The 13,070-nt window shown below is 40.5% G+C and overlaps 1 protein-coding gene across 1 annotated transcript in view; it reads right to left on the bottom strand.

The window, feature by feature from the left end:
• Positions 1-2,934: 2,934 nt before the first annotated feature.
• Positions 2,935-13,070, bottom strand: part of map3k5 (mitogen-activated protein kinase kinase kinase 5) — a 144,723-nt gene continuing 134,587 nt past the window's right edge. Inside the window, exons 25-29 of the mRNA XM_078399739.1 lie at positions 11,741-11,993; positions 8,188-8,300; positions 7,304-7,416; positions 4,882-4,958; positions 2,935-3,675 (exon numbers count right to left, since the gene is read on the bottom strand). Of these exons, the coding sequence (XP_078255865.1) occupies positions 3,603-3,675; positions 4,882-4,958; positions 7,304-7,416; positions 8,188-8,300; positions 11,741-11,993 (629 nt within the window). The 3' untranslated portion in view covers positions 2,935-3,602. The remainder of the gene's footprint in view (positions 3,676-4,881; positions 4,959-7,303; positions 7,417-8,187; positions 8,301-11,740; positions 11,994-13,070) is intronic.

Below are 13,070 nucleotides of genomic sequence, written 5' to 3'. Positions count from 1 at the left end.
AATGAGGTCACAGCTGTAGATGTTGTATGCATGGATTTCAGTCGACAAGGTTCATTCGACAAGGTTCAGCATGGTAGGCTGGTCTGGAAGGTTAGATCGCATGGGATCCAAGGAGAGATAGCTGAATGGATAGCAAATTGGCTCCATGGAAGGAAACAGAGGGTGATGGTGGAAGGTTGCTTCTCAGACTGGAGGCCTGTGACTATTGGTGTGCCTCAGGGTTCGGTGTTGGGCCCGTTACTGTTTGTCAACTACATCAATGATTTGGATGAGAACATACAGGGCATGATTAACAAGTTTGTGATGAGACAAAAGTGAGTGGTTTTGCAGAAAGTGAAGATGGTTGTGAAAGATTGCAGCAGGGTCTGGAACGATTGGCCAGGTGGGCGGAGGAATGGTTGATGGATTTTAATACAGGGAAGTGTGAGGTGTTGCATTTTGGGACGTTGAACAAGGACATGACCTACACGATAGGCCTCTGGGTAGTGTTGTAGAGCAGAGGGATCTAGGAGTACAGGTGCATGGTTCCTTGAGGGTCGAGTCGCAGGTAGATAACATGGTCAAAAAGGCTTTTGGCACTTTGCCCTTCATCAGTCAGAGTATTGAGTATAGAAGTTGGGAGGCAATGTTGCAGTTGTGTAAGACGTTGGTGAGTCCGCATTTAGAATATTGTGTTCAGTTCTGGGCACCAAGTTATAGAAAAGATATTGTCAAGCTGGAAAGGATTCAGAAAAGATTTACGAGGATGTTGCCAGGACTAGAGGGTGTGAGCTATAGGGAGAGGTTGAGTAGGCTGGGTCTCTATTCCCTGGAGAGTAGGAGGATGAGGAGTGATCTTATAGAGGTGTACAAAATCATGAGAGGAATAGATCAGGTAGATGCACAGAGTCTCTTGCCCAGAGTAGGGGAATCAAGGACCAGAGGACATAGGTTCAAGGTGAAGGGGAAAAGATTGAATAGGAATCTGAAGAATAACTTTTTCACACAAAGGGTAGTGGGTGTGTGGAACAAGCTGCCAGAGGAGGTAGTTGAGGCTGGGACTATCCCATTGGTTAAGAAACAGTTAGACAGGTAGATGGATAGGACAGGTTTGGAGGGACATGGACCAAGCGCTGTCAAGTGGGACTAGTGTAGCTGGGACATTGTTGGTCGGTGTGCGCAAGTTGGGCCGAAGGGCCTGTTTCAACACTGTATCACTCTATGTCTCAATATGTATACAGGAAATATAGGATAGTGATGGAAGATTGTTTTCAGGCTGAAGTGAAGTGTGCAGTGGAGTTTCCTAACTGTTAGTACCACCAGCACTGGTTTTGATATATATTACTGATTCAGACTTGAGTGTATACAGTATGACATTATTTCCAACGCTGCAAATAATCAAAATTTGGAAGCATAGTGAACCGTGAGAAATATAAAAATACATCAAGAGTATATACATGTAGTGGGCAGCTAGGTGGCAACTTAAATTAAGTGCTGAGAAATATGGTGTCACATTTTGGTAAGAAGAAAGAGAAAAAAATATTATGAACAAGTGCATAATTTTAAAAGGGATAGCAGAACAGAAAGAATTGGAAATAAATGGGCCTAGTTCCTTGAAAGTCACATGGCAAATTGAGAAAGTGGTAAAAAATACAGAAGGAAATCTGGATTTTAAAAAGGCAGATCCTGGATACAGAGTACAAGAGTAAAGCAGAAATGATATCCCTTTAAAAAAACACTAGCGCAGCCACAATTGGAATGTTTTATGCTGTTGTGGGTCTCATATATCATCTCATATGGTGATGATTTTGACAAGGTGCATAAACTACCAAAATGATCCAAAGGAGGGAGTTTAATTATGTGGACTGAAGAGAGCATTCTGAAGAGAATGGGCAGCAGAGTGGTGCAGCGGTAGAGTTGCTGCCTTATAGTGCCAGAGACTTGGGCTCGTTCCTGAATACAGGTGTTATAAGGTCATGTGATAGGAATAGAATTAGGCCATTTGGTCCATCGTCTACTCCGCCATTCAATCATGGCCGATCTATCTCTCCTAACCCCATTCTTCTGCCTTCTCCCCATAACCTGTTGTTTGTACATTCTCCCTGTGAATGTGTGGGTTTTCTCCGGGTGCTCTGGTTTCTACCCACACTCCAAAGATGGATAGGTGTGTAGGTTAATTGGCTTCAGTAAATTGTAAATTATTCCTAGTGTGTAGGATAGTGCATAGGATGGGCGATCGCTGGTTGGCGCAGACTCAGTGGGCCGAAAGGCCTGTTTGCACGCTGTATCTCTAGTCTAAAATAAAGTAAACCTGGGGTTGTTTTCCTCAGAACAAGAGCAGATTGAGGGGCATCTGATGAAGATATTTAAACCATGTAAGGTATATACAGTGGTTGCCTGAAGGCTCAGGAACCAGGGTGCATTGGATTATGACGATTGTCAAACGACCCAAAAGTAACACGAGGATTAAAAAAAATATCCGCAGTGAGTGGTTCATGTCTGAAATGTACTGCCATGGGTTTGAGTGGAAGGAGATTCAAGTGTGGTGGCAGATTTAAGCATGGCATTCTGAAGGGAGAAGGATAAATTTGTGAATGAAAATAATTTTCAGAACAATGAAGAAAGGGTGGTGGAGTGGGACAGCTGAGTTGCTCTTACATGGAGCCGGTAGAGATACTCCAAGCCAAGTGGCAACTTCCTAAGCTGTAACCATTCTGTAATTTGGCAACTTTCGCTAACAAAAACAATGGCCATGCAATAATACAAAATGTGTTTGTAATTTTCTTTAATTTATTTCTAAAAGTGGCTATCCAATTTTTTTTTAGCTTTAAAACAAGCTATTTGTTGCACAAAGAATCAGTAATAAACTGTGAATCATAGAATGATGATGTAAACATGTTTCAACATCTATCAAAAGGAAACAGACTAACTGGACATATACAATATAAAGCTATTTAATTTATATTACAAAAACTGGACAATTCCGTATAATCTTTGTACATTTACAAAATTTACTACAGTAATTTAGATTGTTCAACTGCAGAAAAATGTTAAGACGACTTGACAGTGAGCTGCATTCTAGACATAGTTAAAAAGTTACAATGTGTGCAGTTCTGCACAACATACATAACAATAGTTCAGCAAAATATCATCCAATAAGTCCACAAATAAAGTATAAAAACAGAATTTAGTGCACAATTGTTTTTCCCCATTTTTAAAAGAAAAAGTCAAAAATAGAGCCCCAAACATAGTCTTCTACTGGGAGTGTACATACTTTGTAGTTTCAGGATGTTTGCAGATCTTTTAGTCAAGGGCTGGACAATCATATACAGCCTGCTTACAAGCATCCATTATATGTTCTCAAGTCCCCACTAGTGAATATTAACTGTTGGAAAATGACTCCGTAAATACCAATTTAATTGCTTTATCAAATATGATTATTTTGAATAATAACAGCCAGCTAATTGGAAACACATACATTTGTCAGCATTCAGGTATATAGCGATAGTTGCAGCAGACTCATAAACAACCCACGTATTTACATTGTCAAGTTTATTTTAAAGTGCTAGTATCTCATTGAGAGATGCTTTTGTGTGTCCCATTACAGGTTCTTTGCATGTGACCTAGTGGAGAAGTAGATTCTTTTTTTTTCTGTTCTCAATGATCGCTTTCCACAATTTGCAAAGCATTCCACCCCTGGGAAAAGAAAAACAATCATGGATCAGTCAGATGATCATTGGCCTCCAATTGTAGTATGTTCCAGAAAAAATATGCTAATAAAATATTGCATCTAAAGATTTCTGTGTACGTACCACAGAGTCCTTATATAAATATACCACATTCTTTTCCAATGCACCCATGAGAACAGTTCCCCTTGGCCCATTTTTTACTTTGGACCTTAGAATTCAGCCCACCGTATCCGTGGTGACTAGCGATCACCCGGCCATTAACACTATCCAACACACAGGGGATGATTTACAATTTTTTACCTATGCAAATTAATCTACAAATCTGTCGTCTTTGGAGTGTGAGAGGAAACCTGTAGTCAGGATCGAACCCGGGTCTCTGGCGCTGTAAGGCAGCATCTCTATCGCTATGCCTCCGTGCCGCCCATCCGAGAGACTTCCCTTGCTTCAATTTGTCTCCAGGTCCTGATTCTCACCTTCTGACCGCCAGTCCTCTTGCCCACCTCCAATCCCAGCCAGAATCCCAAAAAGCACATTTTGCAACTCTCATCTATTAGTGCAACTGAAAATTACAGTGGCAGGCCATTGCCTGAAATAGTATTGCAATGCCAAATTAGCACATCCATACGGTGTACTAGCATTTCAAGGCAAATGTACTTGAGGATTGAGTTAGAATGATTACAGCAGAAATAGAGTGGTGGTTTGACAAAATAGAGCATGGACTGAAAGATATCTTGAAGGAAAATAGTGCTAAAAATTATTGAAAAACACATGTCAGTACTTAATTATTTTGTTAAATTTTGAGGTGAAGAGCAGTGATAGTTATTTTGTAAGTAGATAATGCGGTATTCTCACTCTTCCATCACATGTGAAAGAAAAATAGATTTCAGGTGTAGTAGATAAGGAAGAAATATTGATTAGATGGAAAATGCTCCCCTTTGGATAATGCCAATGGTATATGACTATGATGCTTGAATGATGTGATGTTACTGCAAGCAAGATTTTCATTGTACCTGCTCCTCTCTGCACTTATGCATAAATTTGACGACTTTAATTTTACACTTTCCAGTAACAGGTTGTATTAAACAAAGTTCATGCTGTGCAGTGGAAGCGATTTTTCATGTAATTGCACCTATATTCCTTGCCTTTCCTCCCTGACTTTATTATTCCCACGCGTTGCCCCTGCTAATTAAACAGAGTAAAATAAATCAATTACCTTATCCTCAAGCATTTCAGATCATCTCTTGTCATGTAGTTAAGAACACCCATCAGATTATAATCATCTGCCACAAACTGAGTTAGATAAGAAATAAAATAAATGTCATGATCGTAATAAGGCAACTGATCTTGAACATATTATATATTTGAATTACAAATTTGGAATATCTCCATTAAAAATTACATTTAACAATAAATTTGTATTTATATCACCTGAGAACAGATTCTTACATTCCAAAGTAAGTGCGTTTCATTTGAATGGTAGATTTGAGGCAGTGGTTATCATAAATGAATCATATAAATACTGATAATAATCTCACTTGGCACCCTCCTTTGGCAATTCTGAGAGAATCCATTTCCTAAGCAATAGTTATTTCAATGTGTATGTAACTAATTTTGCCAAAGTAAGGCAGCCTTTGCAGATGAACATAATTAATTCAAGGAGAAATTATTAGATTGATTGAATGGTTAAAACTGGCAAAAAGAAGCAAAGGAGATTGAAGTTTCGGTACAACTGTTAGAAGTGCTAGTTAGAGCACACAAGAAAAACTGAAATATTTCTCAGCACTGCACCATCCTTTTTGACAGTAGGTTTCATATTCCCTGGGTGAAGAAAATTTTTGTAATTTTCCAATAATACTACCAAGTAATTTAAATCTATGCACTTAGTTAGTGGTTAATAAGCATCCAAAATATTGGTCTTTTCTCAATAGAGGTACAGAGTATAAAAGCGGGGAGGTCATGCTGAATCTTTATAAAAAGACTGCCATATTATTTAGTTTAGTTTAGTTTACTATTATTGTCATGGTACCGAGGTACAGTGAATAGCTTTGTTTGTCGGCTATCCAGTCAAATAAATTAATATACATGAATAAAATCAAGGTGTTCACATTGCACAGATAAAGGATATAGGGTACAACATTTAGTGCAAAGATTTTACATTGCAGTCCATTGGAGACCTTTCATGAATCAGACTCGAATGAGGTAGATGGGAGGTCAGGACCACATTCTAGTTGATGAGAGAACCATTCAGTTGCCTAATGACAGCCGGGAAGAAACTGTTCCTGAATCTGAAAATATGCGCTTTCAAACTTCTGTACCTCTTACCTGATGGGAGAGGGGAGAAGAGGGAGCAACTGGGGTAAGACTGGTCCTTGATTATGCTGGTGGCCTTGCTGAGGCAGTGTGGTGTAGATGTAATCAATGGAAGGGGGACTGGTTTGTGTGATCGTTTGGGCTACACCCACAACTCTGCAATTTCTTGCGGTTTTGGATGGAGCTGTTCCCAAACCAGGCTGTGATGCATCCTGATAAGATGCTTCCTACGGCGCATTTGCAAAAGTTGGTGAGGGTTCTTGAGGACATGAGAAATCTTCTGAGGATGTAGAGCCATTGGTGTGCTTTCTTGGCCATAGCTTCAATGTGGCTGGTTCAGGACAAATTTCTGGTGATATTTATTCCTATGAACTTGAAGCTTTCGACCATCTCTACTTCCGTGCCAACAATATTTGCCATATTATATGGGATGGGAAAAGGTTTGAAAAGTCCAGGATAGTTTTATGAAAATGTTTTCTGGGATGAGTTACAGGAAGATGAGAGAGCCTGGGACTATCTTTGGAGATGAAAGAGTTGAGGGGAGATTTGATAGAAATATATAAATGGAGTGATTCTTGGAAGGATGTTCCTGTTGGTGAAGGTGTCGAGGACTAAACATCACCGGTATAAAATAAAGGGGAGGAGAATTAAAAGTGATATGAGGAAAACTTTTATTTACGTAGCATATAATCAGACTTTGGAATGCACTGCCTGCAAATATAGTGGTGGAGGGTTCCGCTATAGTCTTTAAGAAGGAATTGGATAATTATAGAGACAGATACAATAGCGGTATTTCAGAGGCTTTTGGGATAGGCACATCGATATGCAGGGAATGGAAGAGTGTGGATTATATGCAGGCAGATAAGAGTTGGTCTTGGCATCATGTTTAGCACAGACATTGTGGGCTGAAGAGCCTTTTCCTGTGCTGTACTGTTCTATGTGGTTAAGAAAAATAAGCACGACTACAGAAGGGCCAAATCCTGAGCTGCACTGTCCCATGTCCTATGTGGTTAAGAAAAAGTTCAAGGCTACGGAAGAAGGACCTGTGGCTGGAACTAGAAAATTGTTGTAGTGGAGAGCCTGTGCAGACATGATGGGCCATATGGCTTCCTTCTCTCGTGCACCCATTTTATGATTCTAAATCTGTATTATAATATTCTGTGAAGATACACATGAAGTATTAATTTAGAATTGCATGACTTCTGCCACAACTCTTTCCTTTGTTATCATCTTTCACGTACCACAATTTGCAATGTTAAAGAGACAGCCACCTTTCCATACAGATAATGTACTTCATAAACCAGCGACATGAAGATCTTTCTTACCTTGTTTACGGTATCTTCATCGGCTCCATGTTCTTTCAACCAACTAATAAGTTCAGGGTCTCCAGAGTTTACTGGCGAAGAATTGTAGTGACATACAGACAGAATAGGCAAGTCTACAAAAAAAAGCAGAAGGAAGCGCATCAAGGAAGATCACCATATGTCAAATTCAAAATTCAAATTACTTTTATTGTCATTCAAAAATAGATTTGAATGAAATTGTCGTTGCCATGCAGTCATAAACAATAAAGAGCACAAGACACACAATCACATAAGTTTAACACAGACAACCATCACAGTGATTCCTCCAGGCACACCCTCACTGTGATGGAAGGCAAAGAAAAGAATTACAACTCTCTGAGTGAAAAAGTTTTTCCTCATCTCAGTTCTAAATGGCCTACCCCTTATTCTTAAGCTGTGGCCTCTGGTTCTGAACTCCCCCAACATTGGGAACATGTTTCCTGCCTCTAGTGTGTCCAGTCCCTTAATAATCATATGTTTCAATAAGATCCCCTCTCATCTTTCTAAATTCCAGTGTATGCAAGCCCAGTCACTCCAGTCTTTCAACATTCGACAGTCCCGCCATTCCGGGAATTAACCTAGTGAACCTATGCTGCACTCCCTCAATAGCAAGAATGTCCTTCCTCAAATTTGGAGACAAAAACTGCACACAATACTCCAGGTGCGGTCTCACTAGGGCCCTGTACAACTGCAGAAGGACCTCTTTGCTCCTATACTCAACTCCTCTTGTCATGAAGGCCAACATTCCATTAGCTTTCTTCACTGCCTGCTGTACCTGCATGCTTACTTTCATACACTGCGTATACATACAAAGAACATGTAACAAAATAATGCTCTTATGGAAGATCATTTTACTCAAAGATTACCTATTGGTTGTGACTTCAATTTGAGCAAATTAATTTCCTGCTCCTTGTCTTCAATGGCTTGATGAAGAAGAATCTGATAGTCCTTTTCTTTCTGAATGAGCTCTTCTAAAAGTCTATTTAAATGAATGTAAAAACATTAGCAATTCTTTATAAAATGCAGTTCCAATGGATCACAATTCGAAATCCCATGTTTAACTCAGTTTTCCCACTGGTTTGCAGATTAAATTTCAAAGTTTTAAAAGCCACATACGCAATAAATACAAATTTTACCTTGTCGCAGATGAATTTTGTTAAAGGGAACTGAAGTTATTCTTTTTGTGACAAAGAGGATGGTGGATATATGGGATGAGCTGCCAGAGGAAGTAGTTGAGGCAGGCATAGGAACCTACCTGATCTCCCGGTTGCTAAACACTTTAATTCTCCTTCCCATTCCCACACTGATTTTTCTGTCCTAGGTCTCCTCCATTGTCAGAGTGAGGCTAAACGCAAATTGGAGGAACAGCATCTCATATTTCGCTTGGACAGCTAACAGCCCAGTGGTATGAATATGGATTTCTCTATCTTTAGGTAGCCCCAGCATTCCCTCTCTCTATCCCTCTCCCACCCAAGTCGCATTAGCTTCTCGTTTTCACCCGACAAACAGCTAACAATGGCTTGTTTCCTTTTTCATCGTTACTTTTTTGCATTTCTTTCATTCATTGTTCTTTATCTCTCTATATCATTTCCTATATCTCTCGTTTCCCTTATCCCTAACCAGTCTGAAGAAGGGTCTTGACCCGAAACGTCACCCATTCCTTCTCTCCAGAGATGCTGCCTGTCCCGCTGAGTTACTCCAGCTTTTTGTGTCTCTTTGGTTTAAACCAGCATCTGCAGTTGCTTCCTACACTAATTAAAAAGACATTTGGATAGGTACATTGATAGAAAAGGCTAAGGGGGATATGGGCCAAATGCAGGAAAATGGGACAAGCTTAGATGGGTCAACACTGGTAGACATGGTAGAGTTGGGCTGAAAATCTTTTTTCCGTGCTGTATGATTCTACGACTCGATGACTCTCTGATCTATTATCCACTGCAGGAGTATATAGTTGGGATTAACCATGCACTGAGCACACACTTTTAAATGTTACTAGACCAAGTGGACCCATTGGGCCAAAACCACTCCTGCATTGGTCCATCACCCTCTCCTTCCCCATTCCTCCCCTCCCCCTCCCCCTCCCCCCACTTCTCCACTCCATCCCCCTCAACCCCCCTCCTCCCCTCACTCACCCACCGATCCCCCCTCCTCCCCCCCACCCATTCACCCACTCCATCCCCCCTCAACCCTCTCCTGCATTGGTCAAGCACCACCCCCATTCACCCACTCCATCCTCCCCTCACTCCCACCCCTCCCCTGGGCTCTCTGGCACTCCCCCCCCTCCCCCTCTCCCTCTCCCTCTCCCCCTCTCCCCCTCCCCCCTCCCCCTTCTCCCAAAACATAAAAACAGGGAATTTGTAGCCCACATTTTAAGAATGACGATGATGCTTCCAGGTAGATAATATGTATTTTCAAAGCTAGTATAGTGTCAGCAAGGAGAATTTGTTTCTGATAATTGACAACAGAAGTTCCGAAATCCAGAGTACAACCAATGTAGCTGCAGAGCCAGAAATCGAATGCGGAAGACTTTATTTCCATTTTGAGCTTTTACAATCTGGAATGGATTGCTGGATAGGTTAATGGTTACGGTTTAACAGAAACATCCAAAAGAGAATTGGACAAATTATTTAAGAGCTGAAAAATGGCAGACTTCAGAATAAGAGTCCAGTTGAACATCTTCTTCAACGAATCTACACTGACCAGTTGGCAAATGACTTCCTTGAGATCATTAATCCCAAAAATGAAATTACATGATAACTCGATAATGATAATCGGTGAGCAAAATTAGAGCACATGGTATTGGGGGTAGGGTGTTGACATGGATAGAAAATTGGTTGGCAGACAGGAAGCAAAGAGTAGGAGTAAACGGGTCCTTTTCAGAATGGCAGGCAGTGGCGAGTGGAGTGCCGCAAGGCTCGGTGTTGGGGCCGCAACTGTTTACCATATATATCAATGATTTGGATGAAGGAATTAGAAGTAACACTAGCACGTTTGCAGATGACACAAAGCTGGGTGGCAGTGTGAATTGCAAAGAGGATGTTAGGAGGTTGAAGGGTGACCTGGACAGGTTGAGTGAGTGGGCAGATGCGTGGCAGATGCAGTATAATATAGCTAAATGTGAGGTTATCCACTTTGGCGGCAAAAACAAGGAGGCAGATTATTATCTCAATGGTGTCAGGTTAGGTAAGGGGGAAGTGCAGTGAGACCTGGGTGTCCTTGTACACCAGTCACTGAAAGTTGGCGTGCAGGTACAGCAGGCAGTGAAGAAAGCTAATGGTCTTCATAACGAGAGGATTTCAGTATAGGAGTAAAGAGGTTCTTCTGCAGTTGTATAGGGCCCTGGTAAGACCACATCTGGAGTATTGTGTACAGTTTTGGTCTCCTAATTTGAGGAAGGACATCCTTGTAATTGAGGCAGTGCAGCGTAGGTTCACGAGATTGATCCCTGGGATGGCAGGACTGACATATGAGGAAAGATTGAAAAGACTAGGCTTGTATTCACTGGAGTTTAGAAGGATGAGAGGGGATTTTATACAGACATATAAAATTATAAAAGGACTGGACAAGCTAGATGCAGGAAAAATGTTCCCAATGTTGGGCAAGTCCAGAACCAGGGGCCACAGTCTTAGAATAAAGGAGAGGCAATTTAAAACTGAGGTGAGAAGGAACTTTTTCACCCAGAGAGTTGTGAATTTGTGGAATTCTCTGCCACAGAGGGCAGTGGAGGCCAAATCACTGGATGAATTTATGAGAGGGTTAGATAGAGCTCCGGGGGCTAGTGGAATCAAGGGATATGGGGAGAAGTTGGGCACAGGTTACTGATTGTGGATGATCAGCCATGATCACAATGAATGGTGATGCTGGCTTGAAGGGCCGAATGACCTCCTCCTGCACCTATTTTCGATGTTTCTATGACCAACAGCAATTGAAATATACTTTTCCGGTTGTTCAAATTAATAACAGAGAAATTTGGTCAGTTGTGAATCAAGCCAGATATGTTCCATGCTTAGTAATCTAATCTGGCTTCTCTCCAATGATTATATGAACCAGTAAATCACACACCACTGTTGCGGGCACCCTCACTATGTTACAAAACCCAAGCTTGCTATTACACTAAAAAATACTTTTCAATTATTTGCAGAAATATTGCAACAATTAAGTAATCCGTTGCTGAAATATTGCAACAATTAAGTAATTTGATGCTGTGTATTTGATTCTTGTATAAATTATGATGGTTCAACTGCTCCTATAATAATATAAACAATTAAAAGTTACTGTCCTGAAACATTAACTCTGCTCTCGCCAAAGATGCTGTCTGATGCATTGAATATTTCCAACAATTTTTGTTTCATGTATGTAAATACAACAAATACAAATTAAATCAACTGCTTATTAAAACATTTGAAGTAGATTTTTTACCTGCTGGTTTCCAATTTAAGTCTTCCCAATTGCACAGTCAAAGACCTGTGTATGTACTGAGAATCGTGTGACATTGTTGAACTCAGGGTGCTCACACCCGAAGTTGGTATTCTGTCCTCATTCACAGCAATTGGCTGCTGGATTTCACAGCGGGACGGTTCATTGTGATTATCATCATCATCATCCTCAACATCGGCTTCATCTTGATCTGCAGCATCACTCCCCGAGGCAAGGCTGAAATGTGGTCTCAGTTCTGTGAGAGGTAAAAAAACAACATACCACGTCGCCTGATTATCGTACTGTCTGACAAATGACAGGCTGAAAATATATATTTATAAATCACCAAGTTGTGTTTCTGATCTGCTCAGTTCCAATCAAAATTAGATTAAATTATAGCTCCTTTATGCAAGTCAAAATAAAAATGTAATATATATATGTATACACACCTATATGCCGTATATCTATATCTCCCTATCTATATATTTATATATTTGTGTGTGTATCTGTATGAATATAGATACAGATATTCATCTAGTGTAGGAAAGAACTGTCTGAAGGGTCTCGACCCGAAACGTCACCCTTTCCTTCTCTCCAGAGATGCTGCCTGTCCCGCTGAGTTACTCCAGCATTTTGTGTCTACCAGATATTAATCTCTATTGACATACACTATCAATTGTATATTTGATATATATGAATTGAATCATTCATATTCATGCATATAATCATTATATGTGTATCATATGCATGCATATGGTATATATGTTCATACAGGATAGAAACAGGCCCTTCTGCCCAACTTGCCCATTCTGACCAAAATGCCCCATCTACACTAGTCCCACCTGTCAGCATTTGGCCATATCCCTCTAAACCTTTCCTATCCATGTACTTGTTCAAATGTCTTTATATTTTGTTTTAGTACCTGCCTCAGCTACACCCGCTGGTAGTTCGTCCCATATACCCACCACCCTCCGTGTGAAAAAGTTGTCCTTCAGGTTTCTATTAAATCTTTCTCCTTTTACCTTAAAACCATATCCTCTGGTTCTTGATTCCCCAACTCTTGGTAAAAGGCTCTTTGCACCTACCCTATCTATTCCCCTCATTACCTTATACCTCTCCGAGATCATCCCTCATCCTCCTGCGCTGCAAGGAATAATGTTTTAGCCTGCACAACCTTTCCCTATAACTCAGGCCCACAGGTCCTGGCAACATCATCGTAAATCTTCTCTGCACTCTCTCCAGCATAATGACATTGATCCATGTTTTAAAGTTATGAAAATTGGGAAAATGACTATGGAGAATTTCTAGCAAGAACAATTGCAAAAGTTTTTGA

This window comes from Rhinoraja longicauda, chromosome 5, assembly GCF_053455715.1.
Source record: "Rhinoraja longicauda isolate Sanriku21f chromosome 5, sRhiLon1.1, whole genome shotgun sequence".
In the NCBI taxonomy this organism is placed as follows: Eukaryota; Metazoa; Chordata; class Chondrichthyes; order Rajiformes; family Arhynchobatidae; genus Rhinoraja; species Rhinoraja longicauda.
The sequence above is the reverse complement of the archived record's forward strand: the minus strand, read 5'-3'. Positions and strand labels throughout refer to the sequence as shown.